The sequence below is a fragment of the Eretmochelys imbricata genome, chromosome 2 (assembly GCF_965152235.1).
Source record: "Eretmochelys imbricata isolate rEreImb1 chromosome 2, rEreImb1.hap1, whole genome shotgun sequence".
In the NCBI taxonomy this organism is placed as follows: domain Eukaryota; kingdom Metazoa; phylum Chordata; order Testudines; family Cheloniidae; genus Eretmochelys; species Eretmochelys imbricata.
In genome coordinates, this window is record NC_135573.1 from 213,118,100 (window position 1) to 213,136,854 (window position 18,755).

Here is an 18,755-nt window from a genome sequence, read left to right on the forward strand (position 1 = left end):
TAAGTAAAACTACAATTTATTTTCATCACCAGAGATAGTCATGAACATTCCAAATGTGCAGAGATTTACACACTTCAGTAGAAATTAGATCAGACACTGTTCAGATGACACTTCCTCCTCCCCTCTATTCTCCTCAATTAGGACAATGAGTTAAATACCCAACTAGTTGAGCCAGAGGAGTTTACCTAAAGTCTGTCTAACAATACATGAAAGGAGTTTGAAAACTTTTTAAAAAACATATCAAATGCAACAAATAGCAGCCACACTAGCCTTTTCAAGCTTTAAAATCCAAATAGCGTGAACTCTACTCCTTTATTGGGAAGCCGCAAGATATTCAGTGATAAAACACACGTTAAGCTAAGGTGAGCAGAAAGAGGGGTATGATTGCATAAAAATAAATTTTTGCAACAGTAAATCACCAGCATAAGAATAATAGGAGTTACCTGGATTTCATGAAAGATACCATTTTTTAGTGTTACCATCCTTATAGTATAGTCAGATATCCTTAAATTTGTTCTTAATAAAGCTAATCTATATCCAAAAATGATTCCTCTCTTTTCAAATTTATCTCCCATTATCAATTTTTTCAAGACTTCTTTCAGGACACCTTAATGTTGTACAACGTGCACAAATTTTTCGAGTCTCAGATAATTCTAGTTCCGAATATGAAAAAACTAATTCAAAGTTACTGCTGTAACTTGCAGTACATGCACATATTTCTTGTAGCTTGAAAACAAACAATTCATATTCACCACAGACAGGCAAATTAATCAAAGCTCTGCTAAAGAACCCACTACTATGCAACAAGATTAAATACAAAGCATATACCTGCAACTGTTCATCTCTAAATATAGTACAATGTGCTGAATATATATTGTTGTGTGAAATGACTTTCATCCCAAAAGATGGGATTTTCTGTTCAGTGATATACAACCCTGCTACAAATCTGGATCTATTTATAGACATGTTACATCCAAAAGTGCATGCAGGCTTTTTTTGGTGCCAAGAAAACTATTTCCAATTAATCACTTGAATGGATGGAAACTACCTCTATATCCAAGCTAGTCAGACACAACCAACATATATGAGACAAAAGTAGGGGGCTGAATATGAGGCTTTTGGCATACTACTATACTGTGTAAACTTGGATTAAGACCCTGAAGTCTGTGCAGGATTCACAAAAATCCTGGGCAATAACAACAGCAACCTCAGCACTCATCTCTGGACCTCGAAAGACCACATAATGTTCTTGAACAGGCAGAAAACTGCAATGGGAAATTCTGAAATCTGGTTTTGCCCTAAATCAGGACAAAGCCAAAATCCTGGAATTTTGGGTGAAACAAAATATTCAGAAACATTTTGTTTTGATGAGGCTGAAGTGTTTTGGTTCAACTTCTATATTATAAATAATAACAAAAGTCAAAACAAAGCATTTCTACCTTATCAAAACGAAGCATTTCAAAAAAACTGCTGTGAAAGTTTCAATGAAAATTGGTATGTCCTAAGAGATCTTTATTTAATCTAAACAGCATTTTCTAATATGTCATAGACTGGCTGCCCCCCAAGCACTCTCTCATGGCCAAGGATGGCATAATGCCTCAAGTATCCGAGGGGTGGCCATGTTAGTCTGTAGCCACAAAAAACAACAAGGAGTCTGGTGGCACCTTAAAGACTAACAGATTTATTTGGGCATAAGCTTTCGTGGGTAAAAAATCCACTTCTTCAGACACATGGTGCCTCAGTTTCCCTTCTCTCACAGGGCTCCTCAATAGCTCACCACCACAGTCCAAAGGTAATATACACACTCCACTTCTGGTTTCCAATTTATTTAGTCCTAAGGCACTGGCCGTCTAGGCCCCCACCCCAGTTCAGTGTCTCTCTCCTTGAATCAGAAGTCCCCAGCTCTCCTTCACAGAGCTGGGTTCAATTCAGTTCTGTCTCTCAGTTCAGTGTGTCTCCTTCCAAGTCAGGAGTTTGGTCTTCCAGGACCCAATCCAACTTCCTTTACTCTCCGCTAGAGTCAGTCTCATTCCCTGAAGCACGCACCTGCTTCCTCAAGCCAGCTACAGCTTTCCAAACTTCTGTTGCACTTGGGCCTCGTAGCTGGAGTGCTACCAGCTTCCACTTGAGCTCCCTTCCACAAAGACTCCTCCTGGAGTCTGTCTGTTCCTCCTTTATCTCCCCAGCCCTCACCTGAGTTAACCACATGACCTCATTCGTGCCTACCTGGAAAGTTGAACTGATCTTAACACAGGTGGGTTGAGGCACCATTTCCCCTTAAAGGGGCCAGCCCCCCGTGATAGGATGAGAAATTGTTCCACCAAACTTTTCGACAACCTGTAGTGCTGAACAAATGTCATATGCTGTACTGTCCTGATTTACCACAAAAAGCACTGCATCGACTGTTTACTCAGAAAAAGAAAAACAACACCTCAACTTTTTTTAAAAGGACACTTTGCAAAATTTACCAGGATTAGTTATCAATAATAATATACACACACACTATATGTGGGACTGCTAACAATCAGTCAAGACAACCTAGAGCAGTGGTTCCCAAACTGTGGGTCACAACCCCGGCTCCATTAGCAGATAGGGTGGCAGCAATCCCGAGTGGATGGAGAACAGCATTTTACAAAATACGTGCAAGGTCATGCCACATGGAGGATGCGGTTTTGCTCAACAAAATGGAACCCTCCATACAGTGTGATCTCGCACACAGTGTGCGCGTGCAAGGCCATGCTGTGAGGAAGACACCATTTTGTAAAGGAAAATGGCACCCTTTATGCAGTCTGATCTTAGGTGTACAGTGTGTGCAAGGTCTTGCTGCATGGAGGATGCCATTTGAAAATGGTGTCCTCAGTGCTGTCTGGTGTCACAGAAAATAATACATCTGAAAATGAGGTTATACAGAGAAAGTGTTTGGGATCCACTGACCTAGAGGAAGTACTTTGATGAAAAGAAAAAGGCAAAACTATTTGGAAGATAGACTTCAGTAGCATGATTATCAATGGTAGTGAGCAATCATATCTGACCACATTACACTTGTAGTGTGGTGTTAAAGACAGACGCTAAAATGTCACACAATTTTGCTGAAAAGGCTTTCAACTAAAAGATTAGCGCCATTTTAAGCTCAATTCCTATATTAATATGGATGATAAACTTTAATTTTACATGTAATCAGAACTTCAATACTATCACAGCAAGTGATATAACAACCAACCATTTTTTTTGTGGGCATGGTTCTTTTGCACTGCCGCAAGAGAGCCAGATTCTGGCCACAACTGGACAGATAAGAATTTCTACAGTACGGGAAGCTCTCAGCTGGCATTAAGCCAACCACCCCACTTCAGCCAAGGGGGCACGCCAGGGAATGAAGGAGCAGCACAGAGCTTTGTTCCACCAATTCTCAGCTGGCGTGGGGAATCGTATGTTGTTGGCCCAACACAGAATAGCTCCAAGAATGCTATAACTCAAACCAGAGCCAGGGTCAATGCAGACCGGCCCACAGAACTAGGGAATCTTAACTAATTCCTTATGTTTCCCTCTCCCCTCCATTTTCCTTTGCCAAGCACAGCTTGAGCACAGGAGAGAATATGCCTCCATCAGTTTCAGTAATTAGCTTCCTCAAGCATGTTAGATGATAAAACAAATTATGTGATGGGGTTGCAGGTGTTCAATCATTTTATTCATAACAAAATTATCTTTGCAGCATCAAGGAAAACATACAACTGATGGGAAATCTGTCTGAAAAAGTGTTAAGTGAGGAAAAGGTCTGGAAGACTCATTAAAGGTAATATTGCTTCGAAACGCAAGCTGATGAGTTAAGTGAAATGTAAATAGATACATTTGGTTCTCAAGAAACTGGACAACTGATTTTGTACAGTTACACTGTACCTCACTGCACAACTTGACATGTCATTGAAGTATAGATACATTCAACAATTTTAAATATGAGAACAGGTGAAAGTAATGTACAGCACCAAACAGTATTTTAAAAGCACTCCAAGAGAAATTAAATCTTAATCTCTTACCATCAAAGAAACTTTTGGCTCTCAGGTAACTCACACTAAGCCTAAGCACAGACAGTTTATCCAGTTTGGCGATAACATCTTGTGGGAAAGGCAAGAGGCTAGCCAAGCGATCTAACTCTGCATTCAATCTGTCTCTGTGTCTCTTGGATGGATTGGACTTGGCTCCTTCAGATGGGGACGGCTTTACTCTGTGGCAAAGACAAAACACAGTATAAATGCACATTTTTTCTCAAAATGATCATATTGTCTTAGTAATTATATTTAAAAAAAAAAAAAAAAACAGAAAGGTAGTAAAGCTTTGCCATTAAACTGATGCCCACCAGCACAAATCTGTTACATTTTAACATGTAATATACTTCCCCAAAAGGACTTGCACATTCCTCAGCAAAAATTAGCTTAGATTGAAGCTAGGAAAAACATACGTCACGTGGGCATCTAAGAGCCCTGTTCGCGCACCAGAGCATTTAGTTAAAAGTGTTTGTAAGTTTAGAGATACTTAATAATAATCTGTTCTATTGTTCAGAAAAAATAATTAAATGTCACTTGGAATGTGCCAAATACTTTATAGTGTACATTAATACTGGTATTTCAGTATGAATATTCTGTGTAAAATTGTACTCTCACATTTACACTTGTTCACTTTTAGTGCAACATTTCTCAACATATGCTTAATTTTTGTACAGTTTTTTATTTTCTGCTTAACACTGCAAGAGTTCTAACAATTTGCTGGACACCAACAGTAAGATGGCCCGGGCCCCAGATATCTTGCAATCTGGGAGAGAGACAGGTCCAAGATATGTTGGGGAGTTCCTGAGGAAGGCGTCACTATGAATGCTTGTAATGAGATTTTGAGGGTGGGAATACGTAGATCAACTCATTAAATCCACTTACAGTTCACAACATACTGAGCACTAAAATACTCTTCAACTCTTAACTAATCACAACATTTACAGTAAGTATGGCATGACAAATTGGTGAAATATACTATCCAAAACAAAGCAATAGCGTTCTTCTATGAATTATATTACGGTGTTAATGAAACTAGAAGCAAGATTACATAAACACCCACCATAAATTCCTATTGCTCACTCCAAAGTTTCCTACATGCAAGGCTGTGAATAGGGAACATTAATCTTACCTGAAATCATACTTGATCATTAGAAACAAATACATTCTGAGTCTTTCAACAGATTAGAAAAGTTTATTTTAAGCATACCTGGCACGTGAGCAAAGCTAATTACAAAGGGATCAATCATTGATTCATTTTTGTGTAATAAATTCATAAAGTCAGTTTGCTGCTACTTAGATTACCTTTACATGAATGTTGGCTGTGTATGATATGCTGTCTGCAAACTCTGTTCATGCCTACGTGCTTCATTTAGTCCAAGTAGTCTTGGCAGTATTTATTTCCAAGTATTGCATTCAATCAAATGCATATTTTTCACTGGCTAGAGATTTAAAAAACCTCCCGTAATGAAATTTAGATACCACTATGTAAAACGATTTCATTACTTCCAATTAAATGCATGACAGACAGAACTGACATCAAATAGTGAAATACATCATGTGTTTTTAGACTTCTCTTTCTTCCAGTTCCAACTACTAAGTATCTGCTGGAGGAGGGTGGGGTTTTTTTAATAGAGGGGAAAAAAATTGTTAGTATTTATTTAAATCTAAACCTTCCAAATCTACTTTTAAGAATCATGTCTTCTTATACCCGTATCACTTGTCCACTACCTCTTGATTGGGGAAAACTTGAATTTGTCTCCTTAACTGTTCACTCTTACTATGAAAATGATGTTGTGTTGCTGTTATACACTGAAGGGGTGTAAACACTCCCCCCTTTTCTTACTCAGAGTTTGTAATCTGATAGGGGCTACAGTCCAAATGTTGACAACACACACATGAAAGCCCCAGGAATAACAACCATCATCACACTTATAAACTCACTGCCATTAAAGCTAAGTTTGTTGCAGACGTAAAGGGTCAGCTTCCCCACCGCTCTGATGGAGGTTAATGATACAGAAATGGGCAAAACGGAAGTGATGGAAAAATAAAAACGGTTATGAAAATTATGTCCATTAAATAGAGAGTATATCCAAAGCAAAAACAGCACACCGTAGATGGGCATGTCATCAATTACAATATACAGTGAAATAAATCTGGTTAAGGGCAGTATTAGAACTACCTCAATTATGAACCTTGACTTTCTGAGGGCCACTCTGAGCCCGACATCTCTCTAAGGCCATTTGATGTCAAGATACCTGCAGCTCACCACAACCCCATATAATATTAGTTTAGAAGTCATTCTGAAAAGCTTTTGTTCAGATAAAAGAAACCAAACAATGTTTACTTATTCTAAGGAAGCATTTGTGTACCCAGACCATGACAAATGGAATAATTCTTTAAAAAAAAAAAAAAAAAAAAAAAAAAACAGCCTACACAACAAAAAGCTTGGATTTCAATACTGGCCAAACAACAAATTATAAGTCACCCAACATTTCCTTAACAATCCCTATCAGTAACACTAAGCCTCATTGAGTGTGAGTTGTTAACGTGCACTACTATCAGTTAATACAGAGCCAGATTAAAAAACTTATTTCTTGAAGTACAACCACTGCATTTACAGCAGGACTGAACTATCCCACTCATACACTTGTACACTTTTAAGTCAATCAACCAGGTCTACTATTCCTGCATAATAGTTTGTAGCCTCCGATTCCTGGTAGTCAGGCTTTGTCTACATTGGACTTTTGTCGGTACAACTTCTGTCATTCAGGGGGGTGGAAAAAAAAAAAACCCTCTGAACAGCACTTTGTCACTTTTGGCCCCCCTGCCTGGGGCAGCACCACAGCATGGCTCAGGTGGGCAGAGGCTTCAGTCCCCACTCCTGAGGTCATTTAGTAATTTTTGTTGTCAGAAGGGGGGTCACAGTGCAATGAAGTTTGCGAACCCCTGGTTTAGATAGAGGGTGCAGCACTCTATGCATTACAGCAAGTTACCTGAGTGAAATTTTTGCGAATACAGACTCACACGGCTGCTACTCTGAAACCTGAGTGAAACTGAATGCTATGTCAAAATTAATCCTTGTATATGTGCTTTATACAAAAACAGTCCAGAAAGCGGGGGCAGATTTTCAGATTGTTAAAACTACTTTAACAGTAGACTGCCCTTCCAGTCCTGCTACTCTACTCTACAGTTTAGGTACAACTGTAGATCTGAATAAAGCGAATGGCCAGAGGTCCTTGTTTAGTTAATATCTATTACAGCTGAACTAAAACCTTTCAATATTTCAATTCTTGAGAGGCAGACGAAAGTGCGGTCATAGAAAGTCAAAATAAAAACAGAGTTGTCAAAGCATGATTTGAACTGTATTTTCACTGTTCTTCTATGCCGCGGAGTCTTTAATCACATACAGTCTAAACTCACACATAGTAAGGTATTTATTTTTTTCACACATATATATATATACACACACACACACATATGTACACAATATATACATACACAATAAAACCAAAGCGCTGTAGCCTTAATTTTTACCAGGAGGCCAAAGCAGTTCTGGTATATACTTCCTAATTTAAGAATAAAAGCAAATTAAAATACAATTTTGAATAAAATCAGTTGCTGAGCACCTAAAGATAAGTGAATATTAGCAGGGATCCTAAAAATCTGTTTTACACAGAAAAACGCAGAAATTGCGTTTTTACAGAGAATCTTTTATTTTTTCACAAAATGAAAAAGTAAACACATAACTATTAATTATATTTTACTTATTCAATGCGCACAACCTCCCCCTCGTGATCTATTTTTGAGTACATTTTAAATTTACAGTGGAACCCAGTTTATTCGTTCTAATTGGGACCAATGCCAGATCGAATAATGAAAAATTGGGATAATCAGGAGAATTGGCAAAGAGCTTTCTATCCTTTATTTTATATGGGGTGGGAGGGACTCGGAGCTGCAGCTGCCCACAGCTGACCACCGGATCCCCCAGCTGCTGTTAGCCCGAGGCTGGAGAGCTGGATAATGGAGGCTCGAATAAATGGGGTTCTACTGTATATCAATAAAACATTGTGTTCAAAGGATACTTATGTATATTGTGGCTAGGGAACCTGAAATTCAGTGTTTCATTTTAAATAGCAAAAAACCCATGGATTTTTATTGTAGAATTTTGTTCATTTGGTTTTTTTTGGTCATGAAAAAAGGGATCCCTGAATATAATGCACAACTGTTTTACCCCTCAAGAAAGAAAAAAAGAAAGAGGGCCTTGAAGGAGATTGATAGCACAGGCATCTGTCATATAACTGACAAACTTAATCCTTGGGGTAGTATGTGCTGCAGATGTTTTTCAACCCATCCTTAACATTACAAAAATGGGGGTGTTATTTCTGTGCATTATTATTTAGCGCAGACAATTCAGGACGTGAGAGAAATGTGTCAGGTACATACATCTTTATTTTATTTTAGAAATGAAACCAAGCAAGACATTTTGAGGACCGTGAATAAACAGCATTGAAATGGACATAAAATGCATGGCCATTGAAAAAACTCTATATTTACATAAAACAAAAAAGCCCTTCTAAATTAAAATAGGATGTCGTCTCCCTATAGTCTCAACCACATATGCAAAGACATGTTTTTTTCCCCAAAAATTGTTATTCACACCACATCTGTCTATTACCAAAAGTGAGGCATGTTCACCATTCTCAGACAATACCACTTCACTCAGAGGAACTGAAAACTAAGCATGATTTACTTCTTTTATTCTCCCTACCACCATATTCAACATTAATAATACACTGGTTCTGATGTGTGGGGTTGGAGTAAAGAATGATAGGATGGATGTTATCTCATCTCTGTAGATTGCTGACCCCTTTATTTGAAGTTGGGGCACACCTGTCTCAATGGTGCAACAAACCTGTTTTGTGGTTTGCCCTCAGGGGGGTGACAGAACCAATGAGCTTCCAAGTAGCTTTAAAGGATCAGGCTGTTCCAACTCTTCTGTCAATGGTGTGGTAGGACCCTCAGTGCATCAAGAGGTTATTATGTGTGGGGTTGTGAGCTGTCAGCCTTCACCAAAAGCCCCACTTCAACTCCAGCATTTATAATAGTGTTAAATATATATTTTAAAGTGTTTTTAATGTATAACCTAGAAGGGTTGCACTCAGAGGCTTGCTCTGTGAAAGGGGTTATGAATACAAAAGTTTGAGAACCAAGGCTGTAACCTTTTGTCCTCCGCTAGGGGCTATGTCTCAACACCAGCCCACTCTGCTGGCTTCATCTTAACAGTTTATTTTGATTTAAAGACTGCCTGCAACAGACAGAGCAAGAGGAGAGACTACTAGAGTACTGACAATGGAAGTTTTGTGCCAAGTTCAACAGATTGCAATATATAGCTTTTAAAATCATATACCGTGGTTGCGCATGAAGGAAAGAATTTTCTTTGCTTCCCAACATAGTGTCTTTCGCTATATTTAGAAAACATTCTTAATATGTACATTCTTAATATGTACATTTTCTTTTTAATGTCTCTCTGAAAGAAGCAGAGTACATAATAAATCTGAAGTTAAAAATATGAAGTATCTTAAAATGCTATCTGCTACAAACCATCCATCTAAAGTACTGAAACCGTAAATGAATGTACATTGTTTCTAAATAGAAAGACTGTATCCCCAGGGTGGCCAAACTGTGGTTCGCGATCCACATGCCACTCTTATAATTGAAGTGCTGCTCGCAAGCCCCCTCTGCACCCCTCCCCCCATTCTCCACCTACCAGTCTGGGGGAAGAGCTCGGGACCTCTGCCTTGCAGTGGGGTGGTGGGGTAGGAGCTTCTGTCCACTGGGGAGGAGGGTTTTGGAGCTTCAGCCCTGCGGGAGGGCACCTGCTGGGGCTCAGGGCTTCAGGAGGAGTGGGGCTGAAACTGGGCTCCCAGCAGGCGTGCTCTGGCTCTCAAACTTCTGAAGATTGTCATATGTGGAGGGCCAGTAAGTTTGGCCACACCTGCTGTATACTAACTCTTTATATTAAGTGCAATGAGAGAGAATGAAAGGTACCAGAATGAGCCTGGAAAGTGAACACCTATCTACACATGAAGAAAAAGCAATGACAGGGAAATGATCTCTATGCTGCCTCTTGAACCACTGTATATTAATCCTAGCCTGAAGGGTCACCCAGACAACCAAATAAAGCAAACATTTTTCAGGTACATTGTATATGGAGAATCCATGTAAGTAAGCATTGGACAAAGCCAATCACTTATATTTCTTGTTCATTTTTCATTATCTAACATGCAATTAGCTTTAACTGGCATTCTAGTTTGTGTATATATGGCAATTAAACTTCTTAAAGCGCCCCCACACCAACATACCATTTTCCCACTTGTTGAAATAAAATACACAATAAGCACTAAGAAAAATGTTAAAGTATATTAAATACAAAATATTTTTAGCTAAAACATCATAAGGATTAAATATATATAAATTCATAACATCAGGGGAAGGGCATTAAATGTACATAATGATCTATTTACAATGATCTATTTAAAATCTAACTTTTGTGGATCTTGCATTCCATCCTGTTTGGCATTAAATGAACTCTATGGCTTGTTATGTATAAATGAGATTCCAGTGATTAATAAAAACCCAGGAAAACTGATAATTTGAATTCAACGTATATGAAAAATAAAAAAGATACAAGCCTTGGTAAACCTTTGTTAACACCCATAGGAAAATGACCACAGGGGGGTGTCCACATCATTCAATCAATAAAAGAGAAAGAATTACATGGAGGAAAATAAACATAAAAGTAGAAAAGGTTCTAAGAAACTGCGTGTGCCCTAATGCATAGCAAGATTTAGTTGGGTGTAGGTGGTGAAATCACACTTTGTTTACCATGCATTTTTCTTCTTTAACAAAAGACGTGGATATTCCTACATTTAAACTATCTATTGTATTTCTCCAAAAATGCAGTCAGTATCTTTTCCTTTGATACACATTAAAGTGATAGGGTAGCTCTCTACAGAAAGAATTATATTTTATACTTTATAATGTCAGGGTAATAGCCCAAGATTTCCTGTGGGCTTCTGTCCTGTACACTGCAGTTAATAGGAGTGTTTTTTTCTGAACTGGCTTCAAATTACCACCATGATTTTCAATTAGTTATTTTCCCAGACAAAAATCAGAGTTTTTCCCATTTAGATTTTCTTGTGAACATTACATCATTATATAGATGACAAAAAAAGTTGTTCACACAAATGGGTTGTCTGTATTACAGACAATATATCACTCATGCTCCACTCAGAATTTTGGATACAGCAAGTGAAGCACAAATACACAATTCAACACAAATTTAATCTCTTCCTTATATGAAAAAAAAAAGTAAAAAAGCTACATTACCTCACTAAACATAACAGTATGTCAGCTCTTCTATTTTAAACTATTTTTTCAAGAGGTTTGAAATTTGCCTGGAAAAAAGCTAACTTCAAGGCAGTTATCCCACAAGTGTCCTATATATTAATTTGAGGAGAATCAGAGGCAAACTAGATCTTTTTACAATAATTAACAAGCTTCATAACCGCTTTAAAATTCAGATCTGATAATCTGCTGTTACTATAGCATTTTCTCTCTTTTTGGCCAAGAGTATGAACTATGATCAGTTTTTAACTGGGCAAATCAGAACCCTCAGGCCTGTAGATAATGCGTCTCCCAGGACTGCTATCATAGTATAAATGCAAAATCAATGTAAAACTAAGCATAAAGAGAGGGAAATAAGTATGGTACACTGAACAAATAGAAATTAAACCTGCACAAATTATTGGTCAATCCAGCCGGGTAGCAAATAATATGATTAAAAGGAGGGTTTTTTTTTTTTTTTTTAAATCTGTTATAGGTGAAGCCAAAATTACAGCTAGATTAAAAACAAAAATATTTACCTTAAATTAAGAAAGGTTTATTTTTCCCTTTCAGTCCTAAAAAGAGAAGTTATTTTATGACAAGGACACCTCAAGACCAATATTAAACTTTTAAATTTAGTTTCCACCCATATGTTGATAGACATAAAAAAGAAAATATTCAGATTCAAATAAGGTAAGTGTGGCAAATTAAAAATAAAGAATATTAAAGACTAAGCAGCTTGAAAGTCAGACATTTTTATATAAAGGTACAAAAACAGAAACAGTTTTCAGATCTGACCAGAATTTATTAGGAAACAAAGCATTAAGACTACTCTGATCAGAAGGATTTGTGCTGGAAATGGCCTAACCTGACGATTACTTTAGATAAGCTATTACCAGCAGGACAGTGGGGTGGGAGGAAGTATTGTTTCATATTCTCTGTGTATATATAAAGTCTGCTGCAGTTTCCACGGTATGCATCTGATGAAGTGAGCTGTAGCTCACGAAAGCTCATGCTCAAATAAATTGGTTAGTCTCTAAGGTGCCACCAGTACTCCTTTTCTTTTTGCGAATACAGACTAACACGGCTGTTACTCTGAAAGCTACACAACAGTTCCTTAAATGAAGATTTCTGTGTACTTTAAAAAGGATTAGTCTAAGAAAGTATGTAAACAGAGCGGGGAAGTTATCTGTGCTTGCACATAGCTGTAGAAAAAATAAGCATTTCCTATATACTTGTATATCTTGAAATAAGGCAACTATTTCTTTCTAAAACATAGATTTATATTGTTGAACTGTTTTAACACTTCTATACGTTAGTATGGAAGAGGCTAGCCACAAGTTATATTCACATTTACTGCAGCTTCTGCAGAGCATTGGTAGAAACCATCATTTATATATATTGCTTTTACTGATTTATTCACTTCACAAACATAGTAAAATTTCATTTAAAGCAAAATACCCATTTGTACAAATACTTTAATAGCAACAGCTGTGATTGAACACGCACTCAATTAACTGATCTAAAACAGGGAGCTGAATGATATAAAGGAACTTGCTTACACGCAGTGTCCCAAAATGTTTTTCACTTTTATTAGTATGTTACAAGGAACAACTCTTTCAAACTTAGTGTATGATTTTACTTTTTAAATACAGTTTTTTTCAGTAATGCTATTTGAAAACAAGTGCAATTAAAAAAAGAATAAAAATGATTTTTAGCCATGAGTCAATAAGAAATAAGCTGTTGGGGGGAAAAAGCAGCTAATTAGACCACTTATAAAAGCAGCTAATGTATGCATCTTTATGTAATAGATAAATGTAAAAGTTAATGATTTCCTCTAGGCTGAAAGTCATTTCAGTTTAAAGTAATCTTTTAGTGAAGCAGGTACAGCCTTGGGCCCAATCCTATCTATACTTGGGTAATGTAATTAGCTTTACTCATGCAACTAAGGGTTTTCAAAATTAGGCCCTATTATAAGAGGTAATTTTTTTTCTTTTTAAGATGTGGCAGTAATTTCTGACTTTTGTGTTTGTTTGGAGTTAAATGAATAAGTACCATAAAATATAATCAAACTTTTGACAGAATAAAAATATTAAGAAAAATTGTTTTTTAAATATTCCCAAACAGGATAACACGATTATACATAAGCTACTGTCATGCCCTTTGTTGAAATGTCCCAGGCACCTTGTCAGAGACATCCACATTCAGAAACACCACTCCAGGAATGTTACATTTTAGGGGGGTCCAGGATCTGATGTGTAAGACTTCATACAGAGTTGAAGTAATAAAATGTGCTTTATTAGTTAAAAATCACGGTACCGACTGTGAAATACTCTACTGCAGAGAGTGAATAGAAAAGGAGTACTTGTGGCACCTTAGAATAGAGAGTGAATAGTAACCTACAAGCCCATCCAAATGGGGACAACCAGTCAGGGGCAGTGCACACAGCACAATGTGCTTTCTGCACAGACTCCCACCACAAGTCCTAAGCAGCACAGCTAAGCACTGCACTATGATCAGTAAGACATTTAAAAAGCTGCATTTGTCATTTAACTACTTTTAACAACTATTTTAGCTGGTGGGGGGCTTTGTAGCCATCGCTAGAGAACTGCCACCTTAAATGCCTCCTAGTCTAGATCAGGTAAACCAGCCACAAGAAAACCTAGTTATTTCTTCTTTCTTTCTTTCTTCCTTCCTCCCGTCCCCAAGCCCTCATTCTGCCTTTTAATTACCATTGTAATACAACTGGGTCATCAGTGCCTGTTAACAACAGGTTTCAGAGTGATAGCCGTGTTACTCTGTATCAGCAAAAAGAACGAGGAGTACTTGTGGCACCTTAGACACCAACAAATTTATTTGGGCAAAAGCTTTCATGGGCTAAAGCCCACTTCATCAGATGCATGCAGTGGAAAATACAGTAGGGAGATTATATCTATATCTATACAGATTATATATCTTATATATATATACACACACACACACAGAGAACATTTTTTCGTGTTCTCTGTATATATCTTCCTACTGTATTTTCCACTGGATGCATCTGCTTCAGCCCACGAAAATTTATGCCCAAATAAATTTTAGTCGCTATAGTGCCACAAGTACTCCTCGTTCTTTTTGGTCACAACAGGACTCCGAACATAGCTAACTACAGACTTCCCTGTGGGGTGGGGGGGGGGAGGGGGGAGAGGAGTCTGAAAAGGGACCTCCTGGATCCCCACAAGTCGCGCGCACGCCCAGCGCTGCTGCCGGGGCTCCCAACCCAAAGCCGCCGACAGACAAGAAAAGCCCCCGCGAAAGGGCACCAAGTACCGCAGCAAACAGCCCCCTGCCTCTAGGGCCGCGTCCCCGGGCAAACCCCAAACAGCGCCCTGGACAAACAAGGCAAACCCGTAGCTGCCGAGGCCCACGTGGAGCGAAGCGCAGAGCCCCGGGGCTGTGCGGAGGCCGGGGGCTGCGGCAGGAAGCAGAGGCGGGGGCTGCAGACACCCACCCGGCGCTGGGCAAGCGGGGAGCCGCTGCAGAGCGGACACTCCGGCTAGAGGGAGAGGAGGCTGGGGGCGCAGAGCGCAGCCAGGGACCGGTTTGGTTGAGCCGCTGACCGCCCCACAACGACCAGTAGCGAAGCCGGCCCGGCAGCTCACCCCACCCCACCCAGCGCCCCAGCTCGACACTTACATTTTCTGCACGGGTTTCCGCCGCTTGCGATTGGCGTAGGTGATATTGGGGTTCATCTTGCTGCTGCTGCTACCGCCGCAGGCCCCCGTCCCGCAGCCGCCGCGAGTCCCTGGCGAGCCCGCTCGGCACCGCAGCCCGCAGCTGCCCGGCCCTGCCCGTCTGCAGCGCGGCTCCCCCGGCCGAGAGAGGGCGGGGAGCCCAGGTGATCAGCGCCGGCGACACCCACCAACGCCTCTGTGCCCCCGGAAACAGGGGCGGGGGCAGCCGGGGCTTTCCAGCTGCCGCTGCCCGGCCGCCGGCAGCGGCGGCTTCTCCTGTCTGGGAAGGTCGGGGCCTGGCCACCGCACCCCGAGGCTGCTGCCGCTGCCGGCGGCTGCGACGATCCCTCTGTCCCAGTGCGGCCGCCGCAGGCCGGGCAAACGTCTGTCGCAGCTCACCACCCCCGGCCGCTGCGGTCTCAGAGCCAGCCAGCCTCCCCCTACTCTCCCCGCCCCGCGGGGGAGGCTCCGCCGGCTGCCTACGTGAGGGGGTGGCGTGCGCCGCCATGTTGGGTAGGTCACGCCCAGCGACAGGCCGCCGGGACCGAGGCTGCTGAGGCCCGCCGAGACGGGGGAGGTGGGAGACGCGGGCCCCGACGCCCGGCAGAGTAGCTACCGCCGTCAATGAGAACAACAAGGGAAGGCACAAAAATCAGGGCATTTCCCGTCCAGACAGGCACCGGCGCTGCCTGGGTGCAAGGGGAGAGCTGTGCGCCCCGCATCGCCGCTCCTCACCCCCGCCTACATTAACTCGGGGGCCGCCCGCCGCTGGGACAGCAGGTGTGAGCCCACCGCAGGGAGGAAGGAGCAGGGTGCTGGTGAGTCCTGGACCTGTCCTGAGTGGAGGAGGAGGAGTGTGGGGGCGGCTCATGCCCTTCCCTACGAGCAACCCGTGACTGCACCTATGAAATTCTGCAAGATAAGAGCCCAGGATATGGTTACGGTCTTGCTAAGGGGGAAAGCCATTATCGGTCTACATGTTAAAGGAAAAACAAAATTACAAGCGACGTGGGCTGCTAAAGTGCTGCTAAGTCCCGCTGTTCAGTCAGAATCATCATGCATTTTGACTAGGGCAGTCAACCAATTAAAAAAAAAATAATCATGATTGTGAGATTAAAAATATCATGATTAATTGCCGTTTTGGCCTCACTGTTAATAATAGAATACAATTTATTTACATATTTTGGTTGTTTTTACATTTTCAAATAGATTAATTTCAACTGCAACACAGTAATACAAAGTGTACCGTGCTCACTTTATATTATTATTTTAGTACAAGTATTTGCACCGTAAAAGATAAAAGAAACAGTATTTTTCAATTCACCTCATACAAGTACTGTAGTGCAGTCTCTTTAGCATGAAAATAATTCTACATTTTTAAGTTGCACTATTATTTTTACATAAACTGCACTCAAAAATAAAACAATGTAAAACTTTAGAGCCTACAAGTTCACTCACTCCTACTTCTTATTCCGCCAATCACTAAGACAAACATGTTTGTTTATATTTATGAGAGATAATGCTGCCCACTTCTTATTTACAATGTCATCTGAAAATGAGAACAGGCGTTCCCATGGCACTTTTGTATCCAGCATGGGCGGTATTTACATGCCAAAAATGTTAAACATTCGTATGTCCTTTCATGCTTCAACCACCATTCCAGAGGAGATGCTTCCATGCTGATGACAGGTTCTGTTCAATAATGTGCCAAAGCAGTGCGGGATTGATACACATTCATTTTCATCATCTGAATTAGATTCCACCAACAGAAGGTTGTTTTTCTTTTTTGGGGGGTTAGGGTTCTGTAGTTTCTGCATTGGAGTGTTGCTCTTTTAAGACGTCTGACAGCATGTTCCACACCTCGTCCCTTTCAGATTTTGGAAGGCACTTCAGATTCTTAAACCTTGGGTCGAGTGCTGTACCTATCTTTAGAAATCTCACATTCACCTTCTTTGCATTTTGTCACATCTGCAGTGAAACTGTTCCTAAGCTGTAGCTCACGAAAGCTTATGCTCAAATAAATTGGTTAGTCTCTAAGGTGCCACAAGTCCTCCTTTTCTTTTTGCAAATACAGACTAACACGGCTGCTACCCTGAAACCTGTTCTTAAATTGAACAACATATGCTGAGTCGTCATCGGAGACTGCCATAGCACAAAATGTATGGCAGAATGTGAGTAAAACCACAAAGCCAGAGATATACAATCCTCCCCCAAGGAGTTCAGTCACAAATTTAGTTATCACTTTTTTTTTTTAAACAAGTGTCATCGGCATGGAAGCATGTCCTCTGGAATGGTGGCTGAAGCATGAAGAGATATACAAATGTTTAGCATATCTGGCATGTAAATACCTTTCAGCTCTGGCTACAAAAGTGCCACGCGAATGCCTGTTCTCCCTTTCAGGTGACATTGTAAATAAGAAGTGGGCAGCATTATCTCCTGTAAATTTGACCAAACTTCTTTATCTTAGCGATTGGCTGAACAAGAAGTAGGACTGAGTGGACTTGTAAGCTGTAAAGTTTTACATTGTTTTGTTTTTGAGTGTAGTTATGTAACAAAAAAACTACATTTGTAAATTCCACTTTCATGAGAAAGAGATTATTACTAGATTACTATAGTACTTGTATGAAGTGAATTGAAAAATACTGTTTCTTTTGTTTATCTTTTTACTGTGCAAATATTTGCAATAAAAATAATATAAAGTGAGCACTATACACTTTGTATTCTATGTTGTAATTGAAATTAATGTTTGAAAATGTAGAAAAGCATCCAAAATATTTATAAATTTCAATTGGTATTGTTGTTTAACAGTGTGTTTAAAACTGATTGATTAAAAAATTATTGTAGTTAAGTTAGTTTCTTTTCATTTAATCACTTGAGTTAACTGCAATTAATTGAGAGCCCTAACTTTGATCATTTTTTCTTCCCTCCTCCTCATTTTCATCTTTTCATTCGCTACAGCTCAGCAAGGTTCTTCTCCCCCTAGGTAACAATACAGTTTGTGTCAGAACTCTGAGGCAGGGGCAGAAATCTCCCAACGTAAAACAAAATATATACAAGTCTTTGCTGAAACAAAAGCCCTGCTGACCTGTAGGGAGAGAGAAGAGGAGTCCAGTCCTGCTCCCATTGAAATCACCTGTAAATTTCTCAGTAGTTTCAGTGGAAGTATGACTGGGCCCCGAGGAGGGAAATGAGTCAAAGAGAAACACGTTTTTCCTTTTAGCAGCTTGGAGGGAAATTTTCTTTGCCTTTGGATTTCCCCAGCACTATTCATCTTGGAGTTCTCTACTTCAGCTACAAGGAGTGAGAAGCTGAGGCAATGTCTTTTTATGGATAAATGGCTTAAATCTGACTACAAGAACCAGCCAGAGTGTAAGGGGCAAAAACAGCCAGTAACAACAACTGCATATTCACTCGATGGTTATTAAAAACAATACAAGATTATGCAAATCCTTCTATTTGGATTGGCTGATAGATGTAATTAGCTATAGTACAGGTATTAATATGCTGTGTAATTACTGAGAAATAATGATACAATGATTATGCTAATCAGACAGCCAGAACCAATCAATGCATGGAATTCCATAACTGCAAGACTGAACAGTTATGTTTCAGT

General features: G+C 40.0%; 1 protein-coding gene across 3 annotated transcripts in view; it reads right to left on the bottom strand.

Annotated features, from left to right (window-relative positions):
• AHR (aryl hydrocarbon receptor) overlaps positions 1-15,545 on the bottom strand; it is a 119,610-nt gene extending 104,065 nt beyond the window's left edge. For all 3 annotated transcript variants that reach the window (XM_077811404.1, XM_077811403.1, XM_077811402.1), the window contains exons 1-2: positions 15,105-15,545; positions 4,032-4,219 (exon numbers count right to left, since the gene is read on the bottom strand). In XM_077811404.1, coding sequence (XP_077667530.1) covers positions 4,032-4,219; positions 15,105-15,160 — 244 coding nt within the window. In that variant the 5' untranslated portion in view covers positions 15,161-15,545. The remainder of the gene's footprint in view (positions 1-4,031; positions 4,220-15,104) is intronic.
• Between the last annotated feature and the right edge of the window lie 3,210 nt (positions 15,546-18,755).